Below are 20948 nucleotides of genomic sequence, written 5' to 3' on the forward strand. Positions count from 1 at the left end.
GACAAGGCATCTGTGTCATTTGGGATAGAGAGCAGGGTGGTAAGAAACAGTGCTATGCTACACATGCAACCTTGTTATAGGATTAAATTATGTGAGGCCTGACTTTTTTTTAAATGTGGGAGAAGGGAGGAGACTAAAGCAGTTTTAAGAAATAATAAAAAGTAGAATGATAAAAAGGAATGAGGTTTCTCACATAGCAGATTTTTCAAACAATAAAAGTTACTCCTTTAAAATTTTTGCTACACATTTCACTTACTAATTAAACAGTATATGAAAAACCTCATTACTTTCCCTTGAAGACTGTAGTTCATCACTATGAAAATCAGCTAGTGTTGGTTAAAACACACCCACAGGAGCCTCCAGGCTACTACTACATAGTACTTAGTACTACTACTAAGGTTAAGTAGTGTGTTTTCTTTCTCTTTATGAGTTCCTGTGCTTTTATATTTCTGCAAAGTTTATCTTATTATAAAGTTTTAATGTCTTCTCTACCATCTCAAACTATGGCTTCTCTCTGCTGTCACTCTATCCAAAATTTGTAGGAGACCGGGGGCCGTGTGTATCATGTCCATGGCTAAATCTCAACTGGTTAGCCTCAGTACTTGGCATATAGTAAATACTGAATAAACATATGCCACCGTTTTTTCACCCCTTAATCTTCAGTTATTTTGTGTGAAATAACAATAATGATAATAATAAAAGTCATCCTCATAAAAACTACCATTTATTGAACACTTCTCCTGAATCAGGCAGTGTGTTAAGTGAATTACATATATTTTCTACTTCATTTCTCACAAAGATCCTGTATTATGTTAAATAATATAACTGCCAATATTCAATTTTTTGTTGTTTTTTTAAAATAAACCTTTTATTTTAGAATTGTTTTAAATTTACAGAAAAGTTCTTAAGAATAGTACAGAGAATTTCTGTATGGCCTGTACCCAGTTTCTCTTATTATTAACATCTTATATTATTATGGTACATTTGTCACAACTGATGAAGCATTGATAGATTAGTATTGGAAGTCCATACTTTATTCAGAATCGCTTCGTTTTTACCAAATGTCCTTTTTGTATATCAGGGTCCCACCAGGATATCACATTATATTTGGTTGTTATATCTCTGTAGGCTCCTCTCAGTCCCTTAGATATACCTTGTTTTTGATGGCCTTGACAGTTTTGAGAGTACTGATTGGGTATTTTGTATGATATTTTTCTCATGATTAGACTACAGTTATCGGTTTTGAGGGGACCACAGAGGTAAAGTGCCATTTTCATCATATATCATGGGTACATAATATCAGCATGACTTGTCACTGTTGACGTTGACCTTGAATACCTGGCTTAGGCAGTATACGCTAGATTCCTCCACTGTACTTTTTGGAAAAAGGTTACACTTTAAGGAGTGAAGATATATGCTCCATCTCTTTGAGGGGAGTTACCTAGATAAATTATTTGGAATTCTTCTGTATGGGAGAGTTGTCTATTGTCTCTTATTTGTTTGTTTATTTGAGCATTTCTTTTATCAGTATGGACTTATGGATATCCATTTTCTACTTTGGGGTATAATCCAATACTATGTTATTTTATTGTTCAAACTGTTCCGGCTTTGGTGAATGGAAGCACTTCCTTTCTGTCTCTCAAAGATGTTCCAGGCTCATTTGGTGTATTTCCCAGCCTGGTCCTAGAATCAGCCATTTCTCCAAAAAGCCCAGTTCCTTTTATTAGAGAATGGTGTTAGAAACCAGGATCTGAAAGTTTGGATTTAATCATTTCTGATTTACAAAAAAACCAATTTTATATGGTACAACCCAATGTTACCTCGGTTTTACAGATGAGGAAACAAAAGCTGGGAGAGATTCAGTAACCTGCTCAAGGTCTCCAAGCTCAAAGTGTCTGAACCAAACATCAAATCTGCATAAAGTAAAGTTACCAATTAAATTTAAATCAATCTTTACTTTGAGTAAAGAATATGAATCATTGGAGCTTGGTGTCAGCTCTTCTAGCTGCTCAAAGATGTTTTGCTTACTCTGTGTTCATAGACTGAGGGAAAAATAGGACATTATTATGAAGTCAACCTCTTTCATCAATTAATTCACCAATTTTCAAAGCAAATTCAAAGCAAAAAAAAAAAATGTACCAGTCATTTTTTTTCTAGAACCAGCTGGGTCTTTTAACTATATGCATCACATACTATAATCACAGATCAGCTCAAAAACTTATTCTTGCACTTGTTTTTCTTCCTAAGACTGTGACACCTATAAAGTGAACTACTGATATGTTACAACATCTTTTAGCAGTTTATAAAATACAGCCAAAGATCATTCAACGATTCCCAAAGTTACTGCAGAAGAAATGTACCAACAATTAAATATAAAATGTTGAGTATTTGATTTGTGAGAACTTACAGCATTAGATCAGTTTATTTCCAAAGTTGTTTGGTTTTTGCTCAAAATGTACTCATGATTCTATGTCTTTTTATGTCAATCTTACCAATACAAATTAAAATTTACTAGAACACATATCTACAATGGGTTTCTTAAAAATCAAGATTTCCTTTCTACTCATCTAGCACAAAACTTACTAAATCATCTTACTAGAATAGCCTCAAGATTAACTGCTATTAACATCACTGAAGTCAGATTTATGGAGCAATTTCCCTTCATAAGACCAAACCACACACAATCAAAACACAGTTTCAACAGAATCATTAAAAAAAAAAAAAAATCACCTAATTCAGATCTTTTTTTTTTTTTTTTTTTTTTTTTGCAGTACGCAGGCCTCTCACTGTTGTGGCCTCTCCCATTGTGGAGCACAGGCTCCAGACGCACAGGCTCAGCAGCCATGGCTCACGGGCCCAGCCGCTCCGCAGCATGTGGGGTCTTCCCGGACCGGAGCACGAACCCGTGTCCCCTGCATCGGCAGGCGGACTCTCAACCACTGCGCCACCAGGGAAGCCCTAATTCAGATATTTTATTTCACAGATATGGAAACTAAAACTCCCGAGAAGTTAAAGGTCTTGTCCAAGTCAACTGCTAGTTAATTGATGAAACAGGACTAAGATCCATATATCTTAAGAACTAGGTTCTCTCTTCACCACTAAACTGCCGTATAGAATATACAATGAATTATATGTGTTTGTGTATATACATTATGGTAGTAAGAATTTTTTTTTGTGGGAGGATTTTAAATTCCTCTGTAATGATGAGGAATCTGTGAACATAAATAAAAATGGTACTCCCACTTCTCTATTACACTCATTTCTTTTTCACTGAATTTAATTATTTTCAGTGCCCAGTCTGCAAACTGAGTATCTATTGTATACCAGGCACTAAAGTGTTAGAGGCTAGGAAACAAGGGAAAAAAAAAAGAGACATGGTCTCTACCCTTAAGAAAGCGCTCAGTTTTACGTTTATAGTACCTTCCTAAAAGTCTCCTTTGTTGATTCTTCCTCATCTCACAAACTCTAGAACAGCGCTATCCAATAGAAATATAATGTGAGTCATACATGTGAGCCATATATGTAATTTAAAATTTTCTAACAGCTACATTAAAAACAAGTACAAAGTAATATATTGTATTTAATTAATATACCCAAAATATAATTTCAACATGTAATCAATATAAAAATTACTAATAAGAAAAATATTTTACTTTGGGGGGTACTTAGTCTTCAAAATCTGATGTGTAGTTTACACTTACAGCACATCTCAACGGAGACTAGTCATATCTCAAGGGCTCAATAGCCACTTGTGGCTAGTGGCTACTATATTGAACTGTGCAGCTCTAGAAACCTGTAGTGTCCCAGTGCTTAGTCTTTGGACTGGTTCTCTTCTAATATCTATACCCACTACTTTGGATATCTCAAACAGTCTCATGGCTTTAAATAGCATACACTTTCCAGTGATTCCCAAATTATATCTGGCCTAGAACTCTCGCCTGAACTTTAGATTCATACACAACTGCTTGGACACAAACCTAACATGTCCCAAACTGAACTCTTGACTTCCAACCAGCACCTGCCCCCTCATGCACTTAAATATGTTCCTCTTCCAGACATCCCCATTTCAGTAAATAGCAACTTCCACCTTTCAGTTGCTCAGGCCAAAAACCAGAGTCAATCTTGACCTTCTTCATTCTCTCACATCCAATTTATCATCTGTGTCTTTAAAATCAGTTTATTAAATACACTCAAAGCTTACATAGTTTATAAAATACAGTGAGAATCTTACCTGCTTCACACCACTTCTAGTGCTGAGCTTTATCTACCTCAGTCACCATCATCACTCACCTAAACTACGGCAACCACTTCTTAACTTCCTAACCACTCCCTGCACTCCTACAGTCTACTTTCCACACAGGAACCAGAGTTTTAAAACATAAGATATTGTCCCTCCTAACCTTGAAAACCTTCAATGACTTTCTAGTCTCACCCCAAGTAAAAGTCAAAATTTCTACAGCAGCTTATGAAGATCTACAAAGCCCAGTGAGATCTGGCCCATCACTCTCTGGCCTCATCTCCTGTTACTCTCTCCCTCATTCATGCTACTCCAGCTACCCTGGCTTCCTTGCTGTTCCAGAATAACCAGGAACACTTCAGTCATGCCTGAGGGCTTTTCCACTTGCTGTTCTCTCTACTTGCAATGTTCTTAGCCCAAAACTGACAGAGATTGATCCCTGGCTTCATGGCAGTCTTTGCTCAAATGTAGCCTATTAAAACTGCAATACCATTCCTTCCATTCTCTTACTCGTCTTCCCTACCTTCCTTTCCCACTTTTTCTCCATGGGATTAACCAACACTTGATCTACCATATATTTCACTTATTAATGTCCTTTTTGCTTTTCTTCCTCTGCTAGAATAAAAGTTCCACAAGGACAGAGATTTTTGTTTGTTTTGCTCATGGTTCTATTCCCAGTGCCTAGGACCTAGCATAGAGTATACAGTTAATCAATAAATATTTGATGAATGAATGAACAAATGTTGTCAAGTATTGTTTGGGTTAAATAACATATAAAGTTGTAGTATGGTCCCTGGAATAGAGTAGCCACTCATAAACATTAGTCTACTCCCTAACCACTGTGGAGCTTTCCATGAAAGAAAATCAGAATTCTAAAATTTGTAAATTTTTAAGGCCTTCTATCTCATTCTATCCTTTCTCACTCTTCACTCTAAATATCTGATCATTATCAGTCAAAAGACAATTAAAAAAAATAATAGAGGTTACCTAAATTTAATAAAACTAGCTACAAATGTAAAATTCAGTGTGTATTATAAAACACTAATGTGGAATTAAAATTCACAGAAAATTAAAGTATTGTTTAAGTCATCTTTAAAGATAAAGAGCTATAATTTATGGCTCTTTCCTATAGGAAATTTTAAATGAATTCACAATGTTCAACAGGACTTCACTTTTATTTATCTACAATTTGTATCCTGCTTTCCTCCAGGAAAATTTGTTAGTCTAAAGAACCACCAAGTTTTAAAAACCATACATACTGTTTAAATGAAAATTTTAAGAAATGAACCTGGTTTGAATTTTAATATTTCTATAAAGTATTCTGTGTTTAAAGAGACAACAATCAGAATTAAAGAACTTAAGATACTAATAATATGTGGTCCTTCTCCAAAATACTGAGTGCCAGAGACTTCAAATGATTTGCCCACAGAGGTCACAATGTGACTAAACTAACAGTTTGTGATCTTGAATGCTCACTTTTACACTTTCTACTGCACTGCAGTGCTTCTCAAATATACTAACCAACACTTTACAATACAACCAATTATGCTGATTCCTTCTACCCCCCTAAAAAAAGAAGGAAGATAAAAGCATGTATCAAATGGTATACTGTAATTCAACATGAAAATTTATATTTCAGGCAAGAAGGTTAGGGAGAACAGACATAAACATGCAAAAAGGGGCAAAGTGTATATCAGAATTGTCATGGAGATATTATAAAGAAGAAATAAGTTTAAGATGCCATGAATATGTGATTTATATTTCACTTTTCAAAAAGCTAACAATTCATGGGGCTTATATGTCTTCAGAAATTTGGGCCATTTCATTTTATCACTGATGAGAATGACGTACCTCACGTTCCACGCAGTGGTAAAGTCTGGGTTTAGAAGTAGCAGGGTGCATGTGACATCTATCAATTCTAAAATAAAGAGAAGTCATATTAAAAACAGTCCTACCCTTGAAGGTGTGGCTTCTCTTTCTTTTAAGGTCCTCTTTATTTTATATATATATATATATATCACATTATACTTATATCTCATGTCATAGTAATTTTAATGATAACTTTGTTCTAAGCTGTCAGAGACACAAAGATTATCCTCAGACACAAAGACATGAAGATTTTCTTCTACTTATGATAAGTATAACTTTTTAAAAGTTGACACTGAAACCACTTTACAATATGTCTATAAAGAATAATCAAACTAACCTATTCATTCTTTTAGTAGTTTTTGGCACAAAAAAAGAAACACAATTTCTCTACCACTATTCATTTAATTTCACAAATATTTCAAGAATTGACTACGTGCAAATTTTCAAAAAGAAAATCACATATAATCCAACTTAGTTAACAATTCATTTACATTCCCCTGCAAAGATTATTTCTTACACACATTTTTACAGTTATAGCAATGATATATGCACAATTGTGTTCTATGTTTTTCACTCAACATTATTACATATGCATTCTCCTGTATTGCTACAGTATGCATTTTTAACAACTGCATAACAATCCTTCAGTTTAATATATTATCATTTATCTTATTCTTTAGGCTGTTTCCTGTTTTGTTTTTACTGTTATGGATAATACTACTACAAACATTTTTAAGCATACGTTTTGTCTCATAGATTATTTTCTTTGGATATCTTTCCAGGAGTAGAACTACTATGTCAAACAATACAAATATCAGTATGGCTCCTACTAAACACTTCCAAATTGTTCTCCAAATGGACTGTATCTATTTACATAGCCAAGAGTAATGTGAGTGTACTTAGGTCCCGGTAACTTTGACCTATGTAAGTATATTTTTGAAAATGAATGTGGCAGATAAAAAAATTGTACTTTGTTTCTGTTTTAATTTACATCTTTAATTACAATTATTAATACAAACATTTTTGATTTTGTTTACTATTTTCTATTTTCATTGTATTGTCTGTTCATATTCATTAGCTATGTATCTATCATGGTCTTGAATAAGCTCCATAAGCCTATATTTAATAAAACAAAGTCAGTAATATTTAGACATATCGTCTTCATTTTATTAAAACTGAAAAAAAGAATTTTAGGATTAAGATGATCAGGCTAGGGCATAATACTAAATTATAGTAACCTCTACCAAACTCATATTAAATGCTAAGTAAATAAAATAATAAAAACTGTTATAATTATTTAGCACTATTATGTATCAGGCACATTATTATTTTATTTACATTATTTCATTGTACTCTCACAATCATAATCCAAGATATTTGGAAATGGACATCTAGAGAGTTTAAGGAATTTGCCCAGAGTCACCTAATTAGTATGTGCAATGACAGCGTCTGACTGCTTTTAATAACTCAATTATACTGCAGTTGAAATGTCTGTCTACAATAAATAATCGGGGCACTCCCTGTTTAAGTAAAAGATAAATTTTTAAAAATCGAAGAGTAAATACACATAAGTGCATCCCTATAGTCATCTTAAAATATTTTAGTGAACATGAAAATCAATTATTCAATTCTCAACCATCTCAATAAGAGATTAACATTTATTGTGAGCCTATGATTTCATTACTACTGAATATATTATAACATTTGATAAATAAGCAACAAAAGGTAGGATTAGCACACATTTATTTTTGAACTTTATCCTCCTCATTACAAGCATCATGAAATGTCTGTATTACAAACATACTATATAGTATCAATGTATATATTATATAATGTCAATATGTCTATAAAGAACAATCTAATAAACCTCTTCCTTCTTTTACTTTTAGTAGTTTTTGGCACTAATTTAACATTTACCAGGGAAATTAAATACAATTTTCTATACCATTATTCCTTTAATTCCAAAATATACCAAGTACTGACTATGTGCAGAGATTAAACTGGGCCCACAGGACTGAGAGAATGGATATTATGAGAAATGCAAGACCTGATCTTGCCTTCTAAAAGGTTAACCTTTAGTTGGAAAGAATATGTAAACAATTATAAGGCAAACTAAAATAACTGTGAAGTAGAAACATATACCACATTTTGGGGACCACCAAAGCAGCTGCAATTAATTCTTACTGGAGTACCCAGGGAAGACTATAAATGAGTAAGACAGTAAAGGGCACTACAGACTGTGGAAAAAAGTATGAGCAAAGGTAAGAGGCAGGGAACTTCACACACAGTATGCTCTCAAAAGATTATGGGTATCCTGAGAGTGACTAAAGCTGAGGGTGCTGGAGAAATGTACCTGGAAAACAGAATCTGGTCCCAATGTCCTTGTCAGCCTGGCTTTCCATTACTTTCCCTTCATGTGCTACATTCCACCTGAACCAAACACCCCCCATTCCCTAAACATACTGCCCATCTGCCTACCTTTTCTTCTCTGGCTATAACTCAGATTTACCTGCTTCCTATTCTCTCTGCCAGAAATGTCCTCCTATCCCTGAATTTAAAAGAAAAAAAAAAAAGCATCTTTCTCTATAAAGGCCTTCCTGACCTACATGGTTGAAAGCAATCTTTCATCTCTATGTTCTGTGTATATCTTACTTTGTTACTGAACTTATATAAATATTATCCTCTTGATGAGATTGTATATTTTTTGGATGCAGGTCCTCTCTAATACACCTTCAAATTAGCCATTCATTCATCAAAGATGAAAAAAATATGGCCTCTGCCCAAAAGAAATTCCAAGTCTGCCCACATCACAGAGAAGTGGTAAGAGCACAGGCCTTAAAGCCATTCTGCCTGGGTTCAAATCTCAACTTCTCCACTTACTGCCTACATAACTTAATGTCTTTGAACTTCAGTTTCCTTATCTATGAAATGGGGATCATAACATCAACCTTAGTGTTGTAAGCAATGAAATTCATCCCATTTCTCCATAGCTGTTTGACACACAGCTTGACTCAATAAATACTTGTTCAACTAAACACCATTACTACTTATCAAGAAATGAATATTCTCAACATCAATTAATCAAAGAAGTCAAAAAAATGAGGCAGTTGTTCTTATTGCAAAGCTGTCTAAATTTCTAAACTTGTGTAATAAACAATAACAAAAAAACCACTTGGTTATTAAGTGGCTGTATGAAAATGTTTGTGCATGATGGTAAGGCCTCTGGAATTTTTTTTTTAAGTCCACAATTTTTCAAAATCCATTACACTTTCCAGATAATGAGATAAACTGGTATTTAGTTTCTTGGACTCTCCCTTTCTGCAGTAAAAAAAAAATGTGTATTTGACCAATCATAGTTGCTATTTGTTTGTACTTCTAATGCAACTCTCCTTCTCCACCCATAAATGAAGAGGAGTTCATCCTCCACAAGATACTTCTGTATAGCAGCACAAGGCAAAAACTAACATAGAAAATACCTAAGCCCCCACTTTTCATTTTGTGGATGTGTGAAGAGCACTTCTTTTACTGGAGGGTCTCCCCCTAGCAAGGCAACAGCAGCTGTTGGGTTCAGAGCCCAGCTCTACTACTGACTGGGAAGTTCCGAGGCATACCAATCTTTCTGTGCCTTAGTGTCCTCCTCATACGTAAAACTGAGCTAATAATAGTACTACCTCATGGGTGTATTAAATGATTCACACCCATGAATTGTTAGGACAATACCTGACACACAGCAAGCACTCAGTGATAACTCCTGTTACAAAGCCTGTATCTCCTAGCCCAGTTATAAGTGATACTGGGATTGGATGCCACCAGATGGAGGAAAAGAATCTCTTGAGCTGGCTGAGCAGCGACTGCTGAGTGGAGGGATCCTTCTCAAACCCTCCCTGTTCTCTAAACATACTTATTCTCTAAACACACTTAAAACTTATCAACAGCCTTGGCCAACCACCAGTAATGCCTAGTAACACATACACTCACATGCCCTTCCCCCTTCCTCTTTGATAAACTGCTAACTCTTCCTGATTCAGGCCTTAAGTTCAGATGGGACCTCCTTTAAGAAGCATTCCAGTCAGATCCAAGAGGTGGGGGTGAAGTAGAATATCAGAAATGGAAAAGGGCCAATGAAGGAGAAGTAACTAGGTTATAAATATTGGACATAATTAAAGAATCCTTACTGAATTATATATTTTTTTCTGCTCTTCTTCCTCACTGGCTCTGGTTAATGAGAGAAAGGAAACTAGTGTTTCTTGAGAGTCAATGACATGCCAGTCTCTGTGCTGGGTGCTTTACATACACTAATTCATGTGATCCTCACAACAACCCTCTGAGACCTGTGAGAATTCTCTTCTTTTGGTGTGGAACTAGGAAAAGGTTAAGTAATTTGCCTAAAATCACTGCTAAATGACTTCAGTGTGCTGATAAATTGAGTCTAAATCCAGCTCTGTTTTTCTTGCAAAGAAGATGCTCTTTCCAACCTAGCACACTGTCTATAATTACTTTGCTGTCTTCAAGTGAGTGTTGAACCAAAGATCTAAAGATAAACATGTATAATCAACAGTTGACTATTTCACTCTCTCCATCTCATCAACTATATACCATTTCTTTGTAGTTTTACCAAGATGTGAGCTATTGATATCCCTACAGTCTCTTGAAATTAAACAGATCTCTCTCCAAACACCAGAACATATACCAGCAAATAACCATTCCTTTGTTACACACACTCCAATATATGACTAGCTCATCATCACATCACAAGGAGAAAATGAATCAGGGCACATTATACACAGGAAAAAAAGTACCTAAATTTCAGCTGTAACAAAGAGAACATTTAAGGATGTTACAGAAAAGTCAGAGAAAGATCAATATGCTTTCTTGGCTTCAATGCATTCTAGAAATGGCCCAAGGTGAGCAGTCACCTGGTACTGGACACTGGGTTTGACAACTGTCTCTAACAGAGATATGTTTTCATGCATCTAAAAATAAATCCAAGGTCAACTTGGATTAATTAATCTCTTCCTCTAAAATACATTCAGGTTACCACAAGAGAGGCTTGAGGTGAGGCTAGTGGTAAATATCAGAAAGGTCCTGTTTATTACAGAATACAGTCACTGAATCAATAGCCAGACTAAGCTAAAACCTTCTTGCTTACCAAACTCTTGTTACTTATTTGACAAATGTCTATTGAACACATAAGAGTGCTGAGTAAATAAAGACAAGCTATAACCCCTCTTTCTAACAAGCCCACAACCTAGCTGGGATAAATGTTGTTTAAATAATCAACTACAATAAAGTGTGGTAAGTTCTACTATGTATGCAGTATGAATAAGGACTCCCACCAGAGTGCAAAGGAGTAATTGTTGCTTCCTGGAGCAGTCAAGAGGCTTCACATGTGTGTGTGTTGGCAAACACAACAATAATGACAACATTAGACCTGAACCTGAACTCAGCAAAGGCATGGAATTAAGGCAGTAGTACACAGCAAAGTCCAAGAATGGAACAGTGTTTGTTGTGGCTGGAATGCACATCAAACAGCTGCAAACTCAAATGCTTCCAGGGTTCAAATAAATGGCAAAAAAGAGGCAAAGCAAACCTGGTAAGTAGCAAATGACACTGCCTCAGTGTGTGAAGGACATGAGGAGGTTGCAGTCAACTGGAATAGGCTGCTTGCCTAGTCAAGAAAAGCAAAGGCTATGATCCTCAGCCAATTGCTGCTGCGCAGAAACGGATGCATCCAAGGCTTCTGATTTTTCAAGTGAAGGCAGAAATCCATATTTCCATCCTAATTTTAGAAGTTCATCCTGATTTGAAATGTTTATCCAACAACAAAGTTGTTTTAAAAACAATTTTAAAAACATTATACAAGCCAACCGAAATAAACCTGTGGGCTGGCTTCAGCCTGGGGGCTGAGAGTCTACAACCTCTGATGCTGAATATAAAAGTAGAGGAGGGCTTCCCTGGTGGCGCAGTGGTTGAGAGTCCGCCTGCCGATGCAGGGGACGTGGGTTCGTGCCCCGGTCCGGGAAGATCCCACATGCCGCGGAGCAGCTGGGCCCGTGAGCCATGGCCGCTGAGCCTGTGCGTCCGGAGCCTGTGCTCCGCAACGGGAGAGGCCGCAAGAGTGAGAGGCCCGCGTACCGCAAAAAAAAAAAAAAAGTGGAGGAAAAAGCTGGTAATGCAGGCTGGGGACAGATCGTGAAGGCCCTTGAATACCATGTCAAGGATAATGACTCTACCTTGTCCCTCTAGGCATCATGAAACAAGAGGATACAAATATCAGAAAAGCATATTTCAAACTGTGTTTCTAAGAATTGTTGTTTGAAACGACTGACTAGTGGCATGACGGACATGGATTACAGAAGAGAGGCCGAAAATAGGGTAGACCAACTATGAGGTAATATTTGTCCAGATGAGAAAATAAGAAGTGAAGAGATAAGAGAGAGCTCAGTGATGGACTGAGAGCAAGCATTGTGAGAAAGAGGGAAGAACAACAACAACAAAAAGATGGAAGCGCTGACTTGGACATAGAGTGTGGGACAGAGCACTGCTCAGTCAGGACTCCAGTGCTATGGACTTCTCTCTTGCTTTTTGTTTCTGCCATGGATTTTTCATAAATCAGAATTACAGTATCACCCCTCTCCCAAACCAAATATGGCTATTACTGCAGCACACTTTTAAAAAATATTAGTTTCTCTCTCAGTAATTTAAACAGGGAGGCTGTGATGGTTACTTTTGGTTAAACTATGGTTAAACTTGACTGGCTACAGGGTGCACAGATTAAACATTACTAAACATGATTTCTGAGTGTATTAGTGAGGGTGTTTTCAGATGAGATTAACATGTGAATCTGCAGACTCAGTAGACTGCCCTCCCCAGTGTGGGTGAACATCAATCTGTTGAGGACCTGAATAGAACAAAAGGAGGAAAACAGGAGAATTTACTCCTTTTTTGCTTCCTCTGTCTGCTTGAGTTGGGACACCTCATCTTATCTTCTCCAGCTTTCAGACTGAGATTTAAACCACTGGCTCCCCTGCTTCTCAATCCTTCAGACTCAAACTGAATTAAATCACTGGCTTTTCTGGGTCCCCAGCTTGCAGAAAGCAGATTGTGGGACTTCTCAGCCTCCATAATCATGGGAGCCAATTCATCATAATGAATCTCATTTTATGTATATATATACATAAAATCTCTATTGGTTGTTGCTGTGGAGAACCCTGACTAATACAGATGATTTTCAAACATCTAAGGAAGTCAGCACACTAATGAGAGCATGAATTCAGTTTGGTTAAAAAGAAAAAATATATATCCCCAGAATAAAGGTCACCTGCAGTTACAGAATACATTCTTAAGGGAATGCCTAGGATTTTGGCATGATCTATCACAAAGACACTGGCATTTCTGAAATTGTTCTTAAACTGCCAGCTTTCTTCACTTGGCTCTTATATGTATATTTTCTACAAGAACAATTTTAAAAGTATAGCATTTTCATGAAATAACTGCTTTTTCCTAATACTTTTAACTTTATTTCCTTAGCAAAATTCACCACTGTGTTCTTCAGTTCACAAGTTTAGCAGAACACTCTTATGTTAGTCAGTCTGCATTTTCAGGTATCTTTTTTTATCAAATCAGAAACTCACTCCCATATTTTTACCAATAATACAATATACAACTTGAGTAATATATGACACCGCATTGAACTATACTGTCGCTGCCCCCAAAAAGTGAAATTGAAAACTACTTCCATGAAGATATAGGTTAAGATAAAATCAAGTTGCTTCTGTACACATGCACAGTTGCATCAGAATTCAAACCTTAGATGTCAGCAATTCATGTGAGTGAGCTTAACCATTTGATCTTCTGCCTGGGTTCTCCTGGGTCTATCAAGATAAAACTGCATGATGCGGAGATTTAGCAAAGCCTACAGTGCACTGCCTAGAAAGACAAGAAACAGGGAAATGGAGAGAAGAACTTGGAAGACTACAGGAAGAAGGCGGGTTGGGCTAGCATACATGAATGGGCAAAAGCTAATGATCTGAAAAGACAGCCTTTGACACTTTCAAATTCATACTGTTTCTTCTCTACAAGAGCATCATTTGTCTCCCCCTGTAGAGTTAGTTATGTATTGGCTCAATCATACATTTCTGTGTGCCAGAACATACACAATATAGCTCTGTTAGGCAAAAAAATAACTTGATGGATTCACATGGTGCTACTTTGTACCTTAATGTTGATGAAAACTACTATAGGGTAATGGAATGGAGAATGAAAGAGGGTCTAACAACAGATAAATGCCCTTAACTTTAAGTTTATGCCTAAACTTATGCCTTTAAGTTTCGGCCACAAACTTAAGTTATGCCATAAACTTAGACACAGCCTTATAATTAAGAAATATATATATCAGTGGACTAATTGAGTGAAACAGAAAATAGAAACTATTTCACATTAAATCTTCAAATCAGATTACCTTTTCTACTGGTCTAAACAGGGAAAAGTGCTATTAACCTATTATGACAGTATATTAAGGACAATGGCAAGAGGAACACAAGGAAATTGGTATGTCACCTTTGGCAACACTATTCTCCATGAAGAGATTGTTTCTCACTCAACTGTAAGCTTCCTGAGTAAAGGAAACAGGTATTATTCATCTTTTTATCCCCCACAGTACTTAGAACAGCTTCAGGTAGGAGTAGGCCCTCGGTAATGGCTACTGAACTTATAATTAAAATTCTCTAAGAAACAAAGTTCTTATTCAAAATTAGCTACCAGATATACTGAGCATTTTTGAAGGTACTGTTGTATGCGGGAAGGGGAAGGAGCTTTACAGAAACAGTCAAGAATATGGTCTTGGATGAGCACTCTCCAAAAAAGTGAGAACTCAGATCTTACGTTTACCTAAAAAGTAAACTGAATTTGTGTACATGGAGGCTTAACATCACATACAGGGGAAAAAAAAGGAAAAGACACCAAGTGGGATGAATAGGGATTGTCTGATGCAGCAAAGAACTACCTCAGAGAAGCAGAAAAATGAAGAAATAGGATGGTTTTCTTTTGCTCATTTCAGCATAGGAACCGAACAGAGTGGGCCAGAGCTTACTTGGGAGTCAAAGTACAACAGCACCATCATAAACCACTGACCTGGTTCACAGTATAACTACCACCATCACACCTTGGTTATCTCATTTGGACTGCTATTAAATTAGTGCTATTGCTCATAACGTACTAAAGGATTAGAAACCAGAGAATCAGAGCTTGCAGGGACTAGAGTCCACTTCACAGATTTTCAAACTGTTTTTAGCCATAAGATGCTTTCTTCAAATATCTTACAAATGACCCCAATACATTAAAAAAAAAAATCAGAATATCTGTTTGCAGTAGAGGGCCTGGCACCCTGCTTGAGGCACCTTCCACAGAATCATCATGGATGCAAAATTAGAAAACGAGTGATGAGTCCAAGCTCCTCAGTTGACAGAGATGTTAAACGCCTGCCCAGGCAGTGAATGAAAAAGCCAGAACTAGAATCCAGGAATGGCAACATCAGAGAGGGTTCTTCCCACTATATTTCATGCTGCTTCTAAAAGTCAAAGAAAGAGGATAGACTCCATACTTACCATCTTTGTTCAGCCATTGCTTTCTTGTTCTGTACAAAAGGAGTTTGTTGTGGACATACGGTAAAAGGAACTTGACACACCAGCTCTCCACGCCAAGTTTGTTTTCAACCAGGACTATGGGACTCCGATTATACCTAGCTTCAGGACATGGGATCAGGCCAATTTCATCTCTTAATATGTAAAACATAAAAAAGAATTAAAGATAAGAATACTAGCCTTTTCAAAAATTTTCATATCCTACAGAATATTAAAAAAACTGTACATATTTCCCTTTCTTAAAAATATTTAGCTCACCACTGGATTGGTAGAAATAATAATCTTTTAAAAGTTTGATAATACTGACAAGAGTATGGAAAAATTAGTAGGCTGTACTCGCTGTTACAGGAATGAAAACTGGTCTAATCTTTGAATAGAAATTTGAAAATGTCTGTCAATTTTTTAAGTACATATACCCTTTGACCCAGTGATTCTACTGTTCAGAAATTATCCTGTGCCAAAATATATGAATTCATTGGATATTCATGGCAACAGTGCAACAATCTGGAAATACTCTGAATGTGTATCAAACAATATAAGACTGGTAAAATAAATGTGGTTCATCCATGTGACAGAGCTGAAAAAAAAATAATGAGGTAAATCTGCATATGCTGATATGGAAAGGGTGCCAAGATACATAAAACAAAAAAAGCAAAATGCCAAACACAGTGTACAGCACAAAGCCCTTTGTATAATCTCTCTTTTTTTTTTTTTTAAGGGCAAAGTCCTAGTCTTTTTCTTTTTCTTTTCTTTTTTTTTTGGCTATTCTGGGTCTTCATTGCGGTGTGTGGGCTCTTAGTTGTGGGCTTCTCTCTAGTTGTGGTGTGTGGGCTCTAGAGCACATGGATTTAGTTGTTTAGTTGCCCCACAGCATGTGGGATCTTAGTTCCCCCACCAGGGATGAAACCCGTGTCCCCTGCATTGGAAGGCAGATTCTTAACCACTGGACCACCAGGGAAGTCCCTGTATAATCTTTTAAAAAGATATATAGATGCACTAAAAAATTTCTTGAAAGGATACCAAGAACCTTTTGGGGACAGGATTTATTTTTATACAGTTTAAATTTTCTAGTTACTCGTACATATTATTTATGATTTTTAAAAATGTCAAAAATCTATTTATGTTTGCCTGCTAATAAATATATGTAGACCAGATTATTAATAAAATTATATTATCAGTGAGACTATGGGCCATATTTTCTTTTCTTTTTTATAATTCTTTATATATTTCTAAAATAAAAAACATGCTAATATGTAAATATTGTTAAAACACAAAATACATTTCAGGATTTGACCATTTTCATCTGTGGTGGCTTCTATATCCCTTAATCCACCTCAACTTAAGTTGAAAATTTACATTACAGGCAAAAAATAGAACTACCATATGACCCAGCAATCCCACTACTAGGCATATATCCTGAGAAAACTGCAATTCAAAAAGATACATGTACCACAATGTTCACTGCAGCACTGTTTACAATAGCCAGGACATGGAAGCAACCTAAATGTCCACTGACAGATGAATGGATAAAGACAATGTGGTACATATATACAAGGAATATTACTCAGCCATAAAAAAGAATAAAATTAGGTCATTTGTAGAGATGTGGATGGACCTAGAGTCTGTCATACAGAGTGAAGTAAGTCAAAAAGAGAAAAACAAATATCATATATTAATGCATATATGTGGAATCTAGAAAAAGGGTACAGATGAATCTATTTGCAGGGCAGGAATAGAAATGCAGACGTAGAGAATGGACATATGGACACAGTGGGGGAAGGGAAGGGTGGGATGAATTGGGAGATTAGGATTGACAAATATACGCTACCATGTGTACAACAAATAGCTAGTGGGAACCAGCTGTATAGCACAGGGAGCTCAGCTCGGTGCTCTCTGATGACCTCGATGGGTGGGATGGGGGTGGGGTGGGAGGGAGGTCCAAGAGGGAGGGGATATATGTACACATACAGCTGATCCACTTCGTTGTACAGCAGAAACTAACACAACATTGTAAAGCAATTATACTCCAATTTAAAAAAAAAAGAAAATTTACAGGCAGAGATTTAATAAACAATACATAGGGCAGTTGACTTACACAGTAAATGAACCAGCAAGCACAAAAATATTTTTGTAAAACCTGCACTCATTCTTTTCAATTATAAAGAATTTACAGTCTTGTCTATGTGAAACATCCTTTCTCAAATAGTATGTTCTTCCATTAATTAATGAACTTACAAGAAACCTTTTAACAAGAGCAGCTGACATAAATATTTTTAGAGCGTCTAAGCAGATTTTTTTTAATGTGTTTTTTAAAAACGGAATAAAGAACTGGTTTTCAGAGCTTGTGTGTGTGACAGCATCTATTATGCCCTTGAATTCCCCTGCCAAGACAGTATGCTGGCTGACAAATGCAAAGAGGAAAACTGTTCAATTACAGGTTATAAGAAAAGCACTCTTTATCTGTTAGGCCACCATCACAAACTGGTGGGAGGCTGTGGAACTAAAATAAAATCCATCCTGGAAACTCTAAACTGGATAGCTCAGAAGTAACCTACTTTCTCCTGATCACTTCATTAGTGACACAGGGATATATCAATAAAAGAGGGTATTCTAGGGGTTGCAAGTCACTAACCGTTCTTTTGAGCTGATCTAACTCCCAAGTATACTTTGGGACCTAAGGCTTTTTGTCCCAACAACTGACTCAGTTGACTCAGGGGCGTTTTGGTACACCATGCCAGCACTATCTAAACATTTCCTGAGTACTACAATGAATGGGATACTGTGTTAGGTTCTGAAAATGCAAAAATGAATAAAACAAGGTGGTTCCAGACTACACAAAGCTGATGGTTTTGCTGGGGAGTTGTGTCAATATCTAAAATAAAATGTTAACACTTTGCCACTCTAGTAATATAAATGAAGTTCTTAGGAAGAATGGGGGCGATGCTGAGAGAGCATCTGAGGCCAATGTCCAGTATTTCAAAATATATTTTTGTATTTGGTGATATGAATTCTAATCTAATTTAACACACTATTAGGACAACAAGCCACATCTAGATCTATAACTGACTAAATACATGTCTGAATTGCTGGTATTTTCTGGTGTTCAGGTACTACTATGTAAACAATATTTTAAGAAAACTAGAATTATAGTTAAAAAATAATAAACTCTGTAATTATTTCAAGAAAGTCTGTTTTCTGAGATCTAACAACCACCTACAACACTACAAAGAACTGCAAAAGTCAACAATATGAATGTTAGAGTAACAAGAATAAAAGAATCCTAGCTTCTGAGTATAGTCCATTTGCGGGGGGAGGACTTTTTACTTAAATTCGCAATGTAAAAACCTGCCTTGCTCACTATTTACACCACACATAAAATGCCCAACTAATAATCTTCTACCTAAATGAAAGTACAGAACCATCTGCACAAATAAAAACACACTGCTTTAGTTGGCTATTATCTTTCCAAGAAATAATTTTACAAAACAAGAATGCCTTGGATATAGCAGGTGCTCAATAACTGCTACTGGAACACTGATTATCAGTGCACTTCAGTGATAATATTCAAATAGTTTTCAAAGAATATCACTTCTTGACTCTCCAAAAGAACATTACCTCTGATTTCCTTCTAATGCAGTGGGTCCAAATCCTAGCTTTGTCAATATGATATAGATATATCTCTCTATATATGTATCAATATCTCTATCTCCTGCCACTTGGCCTCTGTAGACCTCAATTTCTTCATTTGTAAAACAGAGGAATTACATTACATCTCTAAATAAGGGAAATGGGCTGCTAGGTCTCATCCAGCTTTCAAATTTTATGACTGAGAAACCCAAAAGCTATTCCCATGTAAAGAGAATGAAAATGGTCATATCAGGGAATATGAAGCACTATGAAAAAAAAGGAAACATTAAAAGAGAGGTAGGAGGATGTAGAGACAAAAGCACTCAAACTTCTAAGGTCCAGGGTTCTAGTTAGTCTCTGTTCTACCACTGATCAATGTGAATTTGACTAGGCACTTGCCATCAGTATCCTCATCTGAAATACAGAAATAACAATGCCTTCCCTGCCAGTTATGAAAAGCAAATAATACAATGTAAAGACTGTGGTAAGCTACAAAGCTACCAGGCAGAGATGAAGTATATTACCATTAATTCAGTTAAGAGCCTGAGGTCAACCAGAAAAGTTCCTTGGTTAACAGATAATGGGAAGCTAAAGCAAAGAAAGTTAAGCCTTTGTCAAGTTATTTGACCCTAAGATACAGTGTTTTGCTGCTTCCTAAAAATATAACATGTACTTCATAAAGGTAGGTCAGTAAGATTCCAAATAACAGTGTGTTTGACAGATTTCTCCTATGCCTAGTCCCTTAGGTCATAGTCCACTTTTTTTCAGACAATTTAGAACAGAATTCCAGAATCATTTTGAAATTGGAAGGGACTTCATTCCTCCAGTCTCTCATTTTGTCAGATGAGGGAACTGAGATCCACTGAGGTTAAGGTGATTACTCAAGGTCATAGTGCTAGTGGCTTAATTCAAAATCTGGATCTCCTACTATTTAGCCCAAAACCCTTGACACTAGTGAAAATAAAGACATCAGTGAAAGCAAGCAGGCTTTAGATTAACTCCTTTTAGAGTTCTAGCATGATTTCTGGCTATTTAAATTCTAATTTCATACTCAAAGTTGGAAAATTCAGGGGAAAAAAACTAAAAGTCATTTGTCATCCCTCTACCACCACTAATGTTGGGTATGCATCCTTTTTTTCTAAGTAGTTTACAGAAGTGGGATTATATTGGACATACTCTTCTATAATCCTTTTTAAATTTTTATTTATTTATTTATTTGGCTGTGCCCCATGGCATGCAGGATCTTAGTTTCCCGACCAGGGATGGAACCCGTGCCCCCTGTGGTAGAAGCATGGAATCTTAACCACTGGACTGCCAGGGAAGCCCCTATAATTCTTTTTTTTTTTTAATTTAACAATTCACATTAAACATTTTCTTATATAATTTTTGTATCGTTCATGGTTGCAATGAATGTGCTGTAAACATCAAATACATCTCCAGTTATTTCTTTATGAAATAGTCTCATAAGAGAAATTTCTGACTTTCACTACCACCACATTCCATTCTTTTTTATTTTTAGGTTTCTGGCAATTTAGATTCCTGGTGCTTAACCAGGATACTCAAGTAAATATCTG

The 20948-nt window shown here is 36.2% G+C and overlaps 1 protein-coding gene across 1 annotated transcript in view; it reads right to left on the reverse strand.

Annotated features, from left to right (window-relative positions):
• Positions 1–20948, reverse strand: part of PTAR1 (protein prenyltransferase alpha subunit repeat containing 1) — a 43161-nt gene that overhangs the window by 17186 nt on the left and 5027 nt on the right. The window contains exons 2-3 of the mRNA XM_060102272.1: positions 15712–15881; positions 6089–6155 (exon numbers count right to left, since the gene is read on the reverse strand). Of these exons, the coding sequence (XP_059958255.1) occupies positions 6089–6155; positions 15712–15881 (237 nt within the window). The remainder of the gene's footprint in view (positions 1–6088; positions 6156–15711; positions 15882–20948) is intronic.

The sequence above is a fragment of the Mesoplodon densirostris genome, chromosome 6 (assembly GCF_025265405.1).
Source record: "Mesoplodon densirostris isolate mMesDen1 chromosome 6, mMesDen1 primary haplotype, whole genome shotgun sequence".
NCBI classification, from domain to species: Eukaryota; Metazoa; Chordata; class Mammalia; order Artiodactyla; family Ziphiidae; genus Mesoplodon; species Mesoplodon densirostris.